This window comes from Theropithecus gelada, chromosome 20 (genome assembly GCF_003255815.1).
Source record: "Theropithecus gelada isolate Dixy chromosome 20, Tgel_1.0, whole genome shotgun sequence".
Classification (NCBI taxonomy): domain Eukaryota; kingdom Metazoa; phylum Chordata; class Mammalia; order Primates; family Cercopithecidae; genus Theropithecus; species Theropithecus gelada.
In genome coordinates this window covers 56882205-56894466 of record NC_037688.1, presented here as the reverse complement: position 1 = coordinate 56894466, position 12262 = coordinate 56882205, and the positions used below count along the sequence as shown (strand labels likewise).

At 45.8% G+C, this 12262-nt stretch overlaps 1 protein-coding gene across 2 annotated transcripts in view; it reads left to right on the top strand.

Annotated features, from left to right (window-relative positions):
* The first annotated feature begins 484 nt into the window (after window positions 1-484).
* Window positions 485-12262, top strand: part of IL21R (interleukin 21 receptor) — a 48192-nt gene continuing 36414 nt past the window's right edge. The window contains exons 1-2 of one of the 2 annotated variants that reach the window (XM_025370769.1): window positions 486-931; window positions 1391-1531. In XM_025370769.1, the coding sequence (XP_025226554.1) occupies window positions 1482-1531 (50 nt within the window). In that variant the 5' untranslated portion in view covers window positions 486-931; window positions 1391-1481. Of the gene's footprint in view, window positions 932-1390; window positions 1532-12262 lie in introns of both variants that reach the window. The other variant, XM_025370770.1, reaches the window with a different exon arrangement.

Below are 12262 nucleotides of genomic sequence, written 5' to 3'. Positions count from 1 at the left end.
GCAGAGGGTCCCAAGCTCAGACCCTACTAGGCAGGTAAGGCTCAGGAATGAGAAACAGGCTGGTTTGCCAAGTCTGAGAAAGGAGCTTCCATGGGACCTTGGACAAGGTTCTGGTGCTTCTCTCTGTGCTGAGGGATTGGATTCAGCGACTGAGTACTCCGGATCCACGGGTCAAACTGTGCCGCCTCTTCACACCTCTGGCCTCAGTTTCCACATCTGTGCAATGTGGTGGCTCCAGGAAGCACTGCTTGCCTCATGGGTTATGACTGAGAGGCCTGTGGGGATGATGTCACAGGTTCCCAAGAGGGACGTGTCACCCCGATGGCCCCAAATGTCTTCCTTGCAGGTGACCTTTGGTGACAGTGGGTGCCTGCAGTGGGGCTGGGCCCCCTCCCACCTCTTTCTCACTCCCTCCCAGGAGGAGCCCAGCTGCGGGTGGGCGGGGCTGGCGGGGAGCGGCTCACCACATCCTCCTCTTCCTCCCCACTCTGCACATGTGGCTGGGTGGCAGCCAGTGGCCTCGGACAGACCCACTGGCGTCTCTCTGCTGAATGACCATAACCTCGGCGTCTGGTCCTCTGCCTGCCTCTCCCTGAGTGTGGCTGACAGCCACGCAGCTGTGTCTGCCTGTCTGCGGCCCGTGCATCCCTGCTGCAGCCGCCTGGTACCTGCCTTGCCGTCTCCGTCCTCTGTCTGCTGCTCTGTGGGACACCTGTCTGGAGGCCCAGCTGCCCGTCATTGGAGTGACAGGTCTTCTGACAGCCTGATTGGTGACTCGGGCTGGGTGTGGATTCTCACCCCAGGCCTCTGCCTACTTTCTCAGCCCCTCATCTGTCACCCCTACGCTGAACCCAGCTGCCACCCCCAGAAGCCCATCAGATTGCCCCCCACAGCACGGAATGGATTTCTGAGAAAGAAGCCGAAACGGAAGGTAACTCCAGCCCTGGTTCTCCACTGGGACCAGGGTGCCTTCTCTGCCCAGGAGGGACTGTTCCCTGCTTGCTGCATCTAGTGTCACTGTGGGAGGCCTCGGAGGACTGTGCCCAAGTCACAATTGGGGACACCGAGGCAAAGAAGTTTCATGCAGTGAGACGGGGCAGAATTGAGGCTGGGGTCTCTTGTTCAGCACAGCTTAGGGGCCCGGCAGTAGGGGTGTGGCTGAGATGACCCTCTGTCTTGAAAACTAGCCTCCAAAAGGGAGCGGGTTGGGGAAGGAAAGCCAGTTTCAAGCCAAACATAATGTGTCAGTCACCTGATTCTGGGCGGCTGGGCCGGGTGGCGATGGGCATGGGTGCAGAGCCTGATGGGACCCATTCTGTGTCAATTTCTGTCTTACCACCTTGATTCCACCCAGTCATTCAAAACAAGGGCTGGTGTGCCCATTTCACAGATGAGGAAATGAGGCTGCGAGAAGTAGAATGATTTTCCCTCGGTGACTCAACTGGGACGTAGCGGGTCGGGCAGTCAAGCCAGGTGATCCCATGAGCTGTCGCCGCATCTTTCTCATGAGGCACGGGGAACGGGTCGGATGGTAAGAGGCCAACCCAGTTCCCTGTGCATGTGGAGGAGAGGGGAGTTGAAGGATGGGAAAGGAGGAAACATTCCTGGTGGAGGAGCCCTGGGGAGCGGGAACTTAGGACTTGCCACAGGAATGACGTCTCTGCTCAGTGAAGGCAGAAGATCAGGTGCGGGGCATCCACAGCCGGGAGGCTGCTGCGAGGAGGACATCTGTGATTCCCTGGGGGGACAGTGGGGCTTTCAGAAGCACATGGTAGATCGGGGAAAACCTGCCAGGTCAAAACCCGGCCACGCGCCTTCCTCACTCGGTGAACTTGGGCAAGTCTCTCTGCTTCTAGCCTCGAGAAGCCATGGTTTTCTCATCTATGAAATGGGGACCAAGGTACCTTCATCCTTGCGGAGCTGGTTGTGGGGACCTCAGGGCAGAACTGGGTGAAAGCTGTGCTCCTAGCTGGCCCTTTTCTTTTGAGGAAGGGAGTTTGTGACATGAGAAGCTTTGAGCCCATGAAGGGCCAGACTCCAAGAGTGACAGAGGGCGAGGGACACACTCAGGCTGCTGTGGTCCTGTCTGGCCAGCCACCTGGCTCTGGTCCCCCCAGTGCCAACTCACCATGTTGTAGGCACTTAAGAGTCTCCCATAGTCCTCAACAGGTGAAGCGGGCAGCCTCATTCAGCCCATTTCACAGATGACAAGAGTGAGGCTTAGTGGGGACAATCTTGCCCCAGGTTAACTGTGACCAGATGACATGAAGCTGGGATTGGATGCCAGTCTGTAGGACAAGGCCACTACCTGCTAGGTAGAATAACATGAAAACAAGACCTGTGGTCCTGGATAGCTTCTGAGAAGCAGCATTGGATGGGGATGGCTGAGTTTTCATTCCCACGGGGATGGGTAACCCCCGAGGAGAGACCCTGCTCACCTGCTCCCCACAGTGGGCTCAGCGATGCCCCTGTCCTGCCCGCTCCACTGTCAGGAGGGTGTCCGGATCCTCACTCAGTCCCACCGTGGAGGTAGCTAAGAGCCTTGTGATAGGAGGTGGCAGAATCCAGGACCAGGAGAGGCAGGGAGAGCAAGGCAAAGACAGTTCTGAGCTCAGACTGCAGGCTCCCACTGCCCAGTGATCCTGGCTTCAGGCCAGGGGAAGGAACTGGGAGGTGGGGGTTAGAGCCAGTAAGGGGTTTGTGGGCAGTAGAGTAGGGGGTGATACCGGTGGAGGAGGCCGATTCAAGAGAAAGCCAGCCACCAGAAGCTCTGGGAGGAACCCACCTCTTTGTAGCATCAGGACCACCGGGGTGCCTGATAAATAAATGAATGAAAGGAACGGGGTATCCATTCCTTCCACAACCAGAAAGGGAAGCTAGCGCCTTTAGCATCCTCACAGGCAGGCACAGGGGCCTTCTCCGCACAATTAGGAAGGGGTGCCCGCAGTTAGATGGGGGCACTGGACCTGGCTTCCCAGCACACCACCCCTTGTGACTTAGAGCTGCCCAGACCTGGTTCAAGTCCCAGCTCCACCGCTTAGTACCTGTGTGACCTTGAGGAAGCCACTTAACCTCTCTGCAGCTCAGTTGCTGTATCTGTAAGAGTGGGAATAGGAATAAGAATGCCTGTCTTAGGTCTGTGGTGAGGATTTACTCGACCTATTATTTATTGAACATCTACCATGGCCCAGGCACCTCCCTAGGTCCTGAAGCTCTGGGGTACACAGAGAGAGCCAGTGTGATGAGGAAGTCAAAAGACCTGGGCACAGATGGCTCATGAGAAGCGGCTGCTATTATGTTTTACTTTTTAAAATTTTGTATTGTTTTGGGACGGAGTCTTGCTCTGTCGCCCAGGCTAGAGTGCAGTGGCGTGATCTCCACTTACTGCAACCTTCACCCCCCAGGTTCAAGTGATTCTCCTGCCTCATCCTCCTGAGTAGCTGGGACTACAGGCACCTGCCACCACACCTGGCTAATTTTTGTGTTTTTAGTAGAGACGGGGTTTCACCATGTTGGCCAGGCTGGTCTTGAACTCCTGGGCTCAAGTGATCTGCCTGCCTCAGCCTCCCAAAGCGCTGGGATTACAGGCATGAGCCACCGTGACCGGCTTATGTTTTACTTTAAATTTTTAAGAGCTCTTTGCTTTTAGCTATGAAAATACAGATAAAAAATAAAATAGTAAATATTACTGGTCATATTGGCATTTATGAGACCTCAATAAATGAGAGCTCTTACGATGATTCTGCTTCCCCCTTTTACAGATGGGGAAACTGAGGTTCAGAGCGGGGTGGGGGTTTTTCTAGGGTCACTCGGGGAACTGTCTAGAAGGGAGCAGTGAAGAGAGGGGAACAGATACTTCCTCCAGGAAAAGGGTCTTCTCGCCCTTGCAGCCCCTTCCTCACATGCCCTCCCTCTCTGCCCTCCAGAGCCCCCGAACACGGGAGGGGGAGGGGCAATGGGAGGAACTCAGTCCCACCCCGGGCTCACAGGTGCCACCGCCCCCACTCCCTGCCCTGGCCCCAGGCCACAGGGACTTTTCATGACAGCTCAAATAAGACCTCTGAGTAAACTTGGAACTTGTGAAACGACCTGAGAATATTCCCCGAGCTGGGGGGCAGGGGCCCCATGGAGGGCCCCGACTGCCCAGGACATCTGCGTCAGGAACCCAGCCTGCTGTTCTCTGAAGCCCACAAGAAGGATCTGACCACCCCAACCCCTGCCCCGAATTGTCCCCAGGTAGGTGGGGCAGGTGCACCAGGCCGGCTCCCAGCCCAGTCCCCTGCCATCCCCCACTGTGTGAACAGGACAAGACCCTGGGCCTCTCTGGGTCTCCTTTCCCCGTGTGCCAAGCGGGCTTGACTAGGACGAGGGCTTGCCAACTTTCCGCAGAATGAATCAGTAACACCAGTCCACTTTGGCCAGGGTTAGGGCAGGCTGATGGGGGCTGCTGAAAACTGAGGGGAGAGAGAGGGTGGGTGGCCAGCCCCACCCCACCTCGTGGCATAGTTCAAAGCCTCCTTTCACTGCTCTACAAGCAGCCCCTCCTGGGCTGGAGGAAATGAAGCTGGAGTGAGACCTGGCTGCAGAGGCTGAGAGGTTGCAAGGTTTGGGCAAGGCTGCAGAGGATGGCAGGGCTTGCAGGGAGATAGAGGTTGCACAGGCAGCGGGGGTGGGAAGCGGGAGGTGCCGGTGCTGGGACTGGAACCTCATGCTCCACAGCTAGGAGAGGTTGCACAGGCTGGAAGAAGTGCCAGGAGGGAAAGATTGCTGGAGCTAATACAGATTTGTTGCCTGGCTAGGAGAGAGAGAGAAGCTGAGAGGTCGCACAGCCTCAGAGGTTGCACGAGCTGGGGAGGGGAAGGCCCTTCCTCTCACCTTCATCTTCTACTGATTAAGCTGTAAGCCTAAGGTCCCCAACATGCCTGTCTTCAGATACCCATAACCCACCCCTTGCCACTGGGGAAGAAAAAAAAAAGATGAAAAGCAACTAACACTAACCACACTAACCTGCCTCACACTCCTCATCCAGGCTAAGCCTGCTGCACCCATTCCACAGATGAGGAGAGCTGAGGCTCAGAGAAAGGTAGAGCTAGAGCCAAGTTCCCACTGTGAGTGAGTGACAGAGTCTCCTTTCTGACCCAGGGCCACTGGGCTAGTTCTTCCCCAGCCTGAGAACTCACTGAGATGAGAACTCGCTGTGTGACCCTGAGCAGCCCACTGTCCTTCTCTAAAAGTTCCTTGTTACTAATCTGATTACCTTAGTCATGATTATTCACACTCTGGGAGCAAAGGGTTTTGCCTGAGGTGGGTTTGGGGGGAGTTTCTGGGGACAGTGAGGAAGCTAATGAGGAAACTAGGACCTCTTAGGGGCTGCCTCAATTTTTAGCCCCATTCGTTCACTCACTCATTCATTCACTTAACATTTTTCTTCAGCTACTTATTGGGCACCTACAGGTGCCTTTCTCTGCACTAGAGATACTGTGCTGAACAAAATAGGTCAATTACTCAACCTCTGGGAGCTCATGCTTCAGTACAGAAACACGTTATAAACACACAACACAGACATTTACAAAACTATTCCTCACATCACACCTGCTATGAAGGAGACAAACTAGGGGATGTGGGGTATAGAATCTGCAGCGTAGACCCAGTTCAGATAGGGTGGATGGCTTCTTTGAAGAGGCAACACTGAGCTTGAATCCTGAAGATGAGAAAGGAAAGAAGCTGCGGGAAAAGCATTCTAGGCAGAGGGAATGGCATGTGCAAAGGCCCTGATGTAGGGGAAAAAGGTTGAAGCATTAAAGCTTTTATCCTCGGCCAGGTGCGGTGGCTCATGCCTGTAATCCCAGCATTTTAGGCAGGCCGAGGAGGGTGAATCACCTGAGGTCAGGAGTTTGAGACCAGCCTGACCAGCATGGTGAAACTCTGTCTCTACTAAAAATACAAAGTTAGCCAGATTTGGTAGCCCACGCCTACTTGGATGAGGCAAGAGACTCACTTGAACCTGGGAGGCGAAGGTTGCAGTGAGCCAAGATCGTGCCACTGCACTCCAGCCTGGGCAAAAGAGTGAGACTCCATCTGAAAAACAAAACAAAGCGAAAAACAACAACAAAACTTATCCTCACCAAATACATAAGGCTCTCAATCCCCTAGGCTCCAGAAAAAGGGGTCAAAAAGGGTAAGATTTAACTTTGGAGTGTACGGTCTACATAGGTCTTAACATTGAGGATAATGTTTGTTCACAATTCATTCCCATTTCGTCACTTGTGTAGCAAATGTTTTGAGTACCCACTGTAGGCACTGGTTAGTCACTGAGGATTCAGCAGTAACAAAGAAACACACTGTCCCTGCCTAGAAGGTGCCCAGAATGTAGATGAAAACACCATGAGCTATGTAGTACGTGGAGGGTGGACCCCAGAGGAAGGAGTGACTCATGCTCTTTGGAGAGGTCAAAGATTGACAGAGGAACTGCCATTTGAATGGGATTTTGAAGACTGAGTAGGAGGTTAACAGTCAGCCAAAAAGGGCAGACAGTTTCCGTGCCTAAAACAGCACATGCACAGGTGTGCAAGCCAGGTGAATGGGGCATGTTGGTGAGGCTGTCAGTGGTCTGATGAGCCTGAAGTCCGGTATGAATCCTGGGGGCTAGATCCTGAAATGCCTTGAATACCAAACAAGGAATTTGGGGTTTTTCTCTTGTGGATAACAGAGAGCCATGGAATGACATGGTTGGAGTGAGAATGGAGTTGGAGGAACCACAGCTCTACAGCTATAGCAGGAAGGTCAGAGAGAAGGACCAGCAGGAGAGCAGGTGGGCAGAAGTCCTTGAAGACCCTGGATAACTTTAGGAGTTCTTTCTTCTGTGTTCCCTCTCGGGAAGTCCCTCCGCCTTAACACTTCCTCTTCTGGTGACCTGTTGGCTCCTGTTCCCGGCACTTCTGGGGAGTCCCTCTTCACCCACCTCATTTATTTGTGATCCCTATGGGAAATAGGGCCATTTTACTTTTACCACACTCCCCACCTTTCACTTTCAGCCCCATGTCCGCACCTGAGTCACATTAGAGAGAATGGCCAACTTGAGGAACTAGATGGATCCCATTCCTCAATCATGTGACAGAAAAAAGATACAGGGAAACCAAGAACTTGGGTTCTTTCCAGTGTGGGGAGGTTGTAAATAATGCTACTATGAACATGCTGGTACATGTCTGCTTGGCACATACGCTTGCATTTCTCTTTGGTCCCCACCTGAGTCACATTAGAGAGAATGGCTGACTTGAGGAACTAGACGGATCCCATTCCTCAATCATGTGACAGAAAAAAGATACAGGGAAACCAAGAACTTGGGTTCATTCCAGTGTGGGGAGACTGTAAATAATGCTGCTGTGAACATGCTGGTACATGTCTGCTTGGCACATATGCTTACATTTCTCTTTGGTTATATAACTTGGAAATGGAAACATTGAGTCTCTGCTCAGCAGAAGTTTTCCAAAGTGGTTGTGTCAATTCACACTCTTACCAGAGTATTGAGTAGAGACTGAGAGTTTAGTTACTCTGTATCCTTTCCAGCACTTGGAATTGTTTATGTTTATTTCTCTCTCTCTCCATATATATATATAAATAAATTATATATATTTATTATGTATAATTTATATTTTATAAATATATAATATTTATAAATATTTTTATATTTATATTTTATTATAAATTTACACATAGATATATATAATTCTTTCCCTCTTCCCCTTTCAGTTTCTTTTCCATTCTCTTAATGGAAACTTTTGATCAATAAAAATTCTTAATTTTAATGAAGTTTATTTATAAGTCTTTCTTTATGACTAGAACTTTCTATGTGCTGTTTAAGAAGTGTTGCCTGCAATAAGGTGATAAAAATATTATCCTATGTTTTCTTCTAGACGATTTATTGTTTTACCTTTCACATTTAGGTCTACAGTCTATCTGTAGTTTATTTTTCTGTATGGTGCGAGGTAGGGGTCAAGGCTTCCTTTTTCCATTTGTATATTCAATTAATGTACCATCATTTAAGAAAACATCATGTTTTCTCTCCACTGCCTTGCACTGGTGACTTACTGAAAATCAAGTGGTTGAATACATGAGTTTATTTCTACTGTTTCTATTCTTTTCCATTGGTTAGTTTGCTTTTCCTTGCAACAATGCCATACTTTTTAAATTACTTTATAAATCTTGACATTCTTCTTCAAAATTATCTAAACTGTTTTCAGTCCTTTGCATTTCTATATAAATTTTAGAACTATCTTGTCAATTTCCACCAAAGAAAATCTTGCTGGGGACTTTTTTCTTGAAACTTTGGATTTTCTGAAACTTTAGTTCAATTTAGAGGGGACTAGCATCCTTAAAATATTAAATTTTCCAATCCATGACCATAATATGTACCGCCACTTATTTATATTTTCTCTAATTTTTCTTAGTAATGTCTTGTAGGTTTCTGTGTAGAAGTCTTGTACCTCAACCAGGTGCAGTGGCTGACACCTGTAATCCTAGCATTTTGGGAGGCCAAGGTGGGAGGATCACTTGAGGTCAGGAGTTTGAGGCCAGCCTGGCCAACGTGGTGAAACCCTGTTTCTACTAAAAATACAAAAATTAGCTGAGCATGGTGATGCATGCTTGTAATCCCAGCTACTTGGGAGGCTGAGGCAGGAGAATTGCTTGAACCTAGGAGGCAGAGGTTGCAGTGAGCAGAGGCTGTGCCACTGCACTCCAGCCTGAGTGACAGAGCAAGACTCCATCTCAAAAAAAAAAAAAAAAAAAAAAAGTATCATACATCTTTCATTGGATTTCTTCTTGGATATTTGATTTCTTGATGCTGACATAAATGGCATAATTTTAAAATTTCTTGATTATTTGTAGTGTACAGAAATATAATGAGTTTTATACTTTACAACTTTATTAACACTTTTTAAAGCTAAAGTTCCAGATGTAAAAAGAAATAGCTATCAAAAGCAGCTCACTTCAACTGACCACCAGTTGAGGGCTTCCTGCCTTTCTTTGCTTTTGTAATGTTTATGGATCTTTTCCTCTGCTAATCTAACAAGAGAGGGTATTGTAGTGCAAAGTATAGTGTCCCCGGTTTGGATTTTATTAACCGGTAGCTCTTTTTTACCCTTAACAATTTTTAGATCTACAGTACAATATTGTAAACTGTATGCACATTGGTTTACAAGAGATCTCTAGAACTTTTTCATATTGCATGGGTGAAACTCTATACCCACTGAACAACAACTCTTCATTTCTCCCTCACCAAGTCCCTGGCAATCACCATTCCACTTTCTGTTTCTATGAGATTGATTACTTTACATACATTATATAAGTGATACAATGCAGTATTTGTTTTTTTGCAATTGGTTTATTTCACTTCGCAGAATGTCCTCAAGAAGCATCCATGTTGTAACATATGACAGGACTTCCTCCTTTTAAAGGCTGAATAATATTCCATTATGTATGTACTACATTTTGTTTATCCATTCACCTATCAATAAATTTCGGTTACTTGCTCATCTTAACTATTGTAAATAATGCTGCAGAAACAGGTGCACAAATATCTCTTTGAGATGCTGTTTTAATTTCTTTTGGATATATGTCTGGTATTTCTATATTTTTAATTTTTAAAAAATTTAAAAGGTTTTGTATCATTTTCCAATCTCACTAAAAGTGCACAAGGGTTTCAGTTCTCTACATCTTCACCACCACTTGCTCTTTTCTTTTTCTTTTTTTTCCTAACAAGTGCAAGGTGATATCTCATTGTAGTTTTAATTTGTATTTCCCTGATGATTACTGATGCTGAGCATCTTTTCATATGCTTAATGGCCATTTGCTGATCTTCTTTGGGGAAATGTCTATTCATATCCTTTGTCCATTTTTTTTTTTTTTTTTTTTTTTTTGAGACAGAGTCTTGCTCTGTTATCCAGGCTGGAGTGCAGTGGTGTGATCTTGGCTCACTGCAACCTCCACCTCCCAGGTTCAAGCAATTCTCCTGCCTCAGCCTCCTGAATAACTGGAATTACAGGTGCCTGCCACCATGCCTGGCTAATTTTGCATATGTTAATAGAGATGCGGTTTCGCCATGTTGGCCAGGCTGGTCTTGAACTCCTGACCTCAGGTGATTCGCCCACCTCGGCCTCCCAAAATGCTGGGATTACAGGTGTGAGCCACCACACCTGGCCATTTTTAAATTGAGTTTGTTTGTTTTTGTGTTGTTATTGAGTTGTAGGAGTTCTTTGTCTATTCTAGATATCAACCCCATATCTCTTGTAAGGTTTGCAAATATTTTCTCCCATTCCATAGGCTGCCTTTTGATTCCATTGATTATTTCCTCTGCTGAACAGAAGTTTTAAAGTTTGATGTAGTCTCATATGTCTATTTTTACTTTTGTTGCCTGTGCTTTTGTTACCATATACAAGAAATCATTGCCCATTCCAATTTCACGAAGATTTTCCCATATGTTTTCTTCTAGGAGTTTTATAGTTTCAGATCTTATGTTTAGGTCTTTAATCCATTTTGAGTTAATGTTTGCATATGGAGTAAAATAAGGATCCAACATCATTCTTTTGCATATGGATATTTTGTTCTTTCAGCACTATTTCCTTGAACAAACTTCCTTTTCCCTCTTGTATAGACTTAGTGCCTTTGTAGATCATTTGACTATATACGCAAGGGTTTATTTCTGGGCTCTCTATTCTGTTCCATTGGTCTGTATATCTGTCTTTATACCAGTACCATACTATATTGATTACTGTAGCTTTTTAATACATTTTGAAATCAGGAAATGTAAGGCCTCCAGCTTCCTCCTTCTCCTTCTCCTTCTCCTCCTTCTCCTCCTCCTTCTTCTCCTTCTCCTCTGTCTTCTTCTTCTTTTGAGTGTTCTTCTTTCTCAAGATTATGTTGGCTATTTAGGGTCCCTTGAAGTTCCTTATGAATTTTAGGGTGAATTCTTTTGTTATTTCTGCAAAAACTGTCATTGAGATTTAGATAGGGTTTATATTAAAGTCAGTTTTCTTTGAGTAGTATTGTCATCTTAACAGTATGAAGTCTTCCAATCCATGATCATGGGATGTCTTTTCACTTATCTGTGTTCTTTAATTTCCTTCAACAATGTTTTATATAAGTCTTTCTCCTCCTTGGCTAAGTTTATTCCTGAGTACTTTTCTCTTTTTGATGCAATTGTAAATGAAATTTTTTGCTTAATTTTCTTTTAGGATTGTCCATTGTTAATGTAAAAAATGCAACTGAATTTTGAGTGTTGACTTTGTATCCTGAAACTTTGCTTAATTTATGTATCAGTTCTAACCATTTTTTAATTTTTAGGGTTTCCTACATATAAAATCATGTCATCTGTGAACAGAGATAATTGCATTTCTTCCTTTCCAATTTAGATACCTTTTCTTTTCTTGCCTAATTGCTCTGGCTAGAACTTCCAGTTGAATAGAAATGGCAAGTGTAGGCATCCATGCCTTGTTCCTGATCTTAGAGGAAAAGCTTTCAGTTTTTTACTGTGGAGTATATTCACTGTGGGCTTTTTAGATATAACCTTTGTTACATTGAGGTAATTTATTTCTATTTCTAGATCCTTGAATGTTTTCTTTATCATGAAAGAGTATTGAATTTTTTCAAATACTTTTTCTACATCAAGTGAGATGACCATGTGATTTTTGTCCTTTGTTCTGTTAATTTCATGTATTACATTTATCTGATTTTTCTAACTATCCTTGAATTCTGCAGCTAAATCCTACTTGGTCATGGTGTACAGCCTTTTAATGTGTTGTTAAATTTGGTTTGCTAGCATTTTGTTGAGGATTTTTGCATTAGTATTCATCAAGAATATTGGTCTATAGTTTTGTTTTCTTGCATCTTTGTCTGGTTTTGGTACTGGGGCCTCATAAAATGAGTTTGGAAGTGTTCTCTTCTGTTCAATTTTTTGGAAGTGTTAGGGATGGATTGGTGTTGATTCTTTAAATATTTGGTAGCATTCTCTAGTGAAGCCAGTTGGTCTTGGGCTTTTTGTTTTTTTTTTTTTTTTCCTAGGAGGTTTTTGATTACTGATTCAATCTCCTTTCTAGTTTAGGTCTGTTTAGATTTTCTATTTTGTCATGATTCAGTCTGGGTAGGTTGTATATGTCTAGGAACTTATTAATTTATTTCAAGTATCCAACTTGTTGGCATATAATTGTTCATAACAGTCTCTTAGAATCCTTTTTATCTCTGTGACATAGTTGCAATGTCTCTTTCA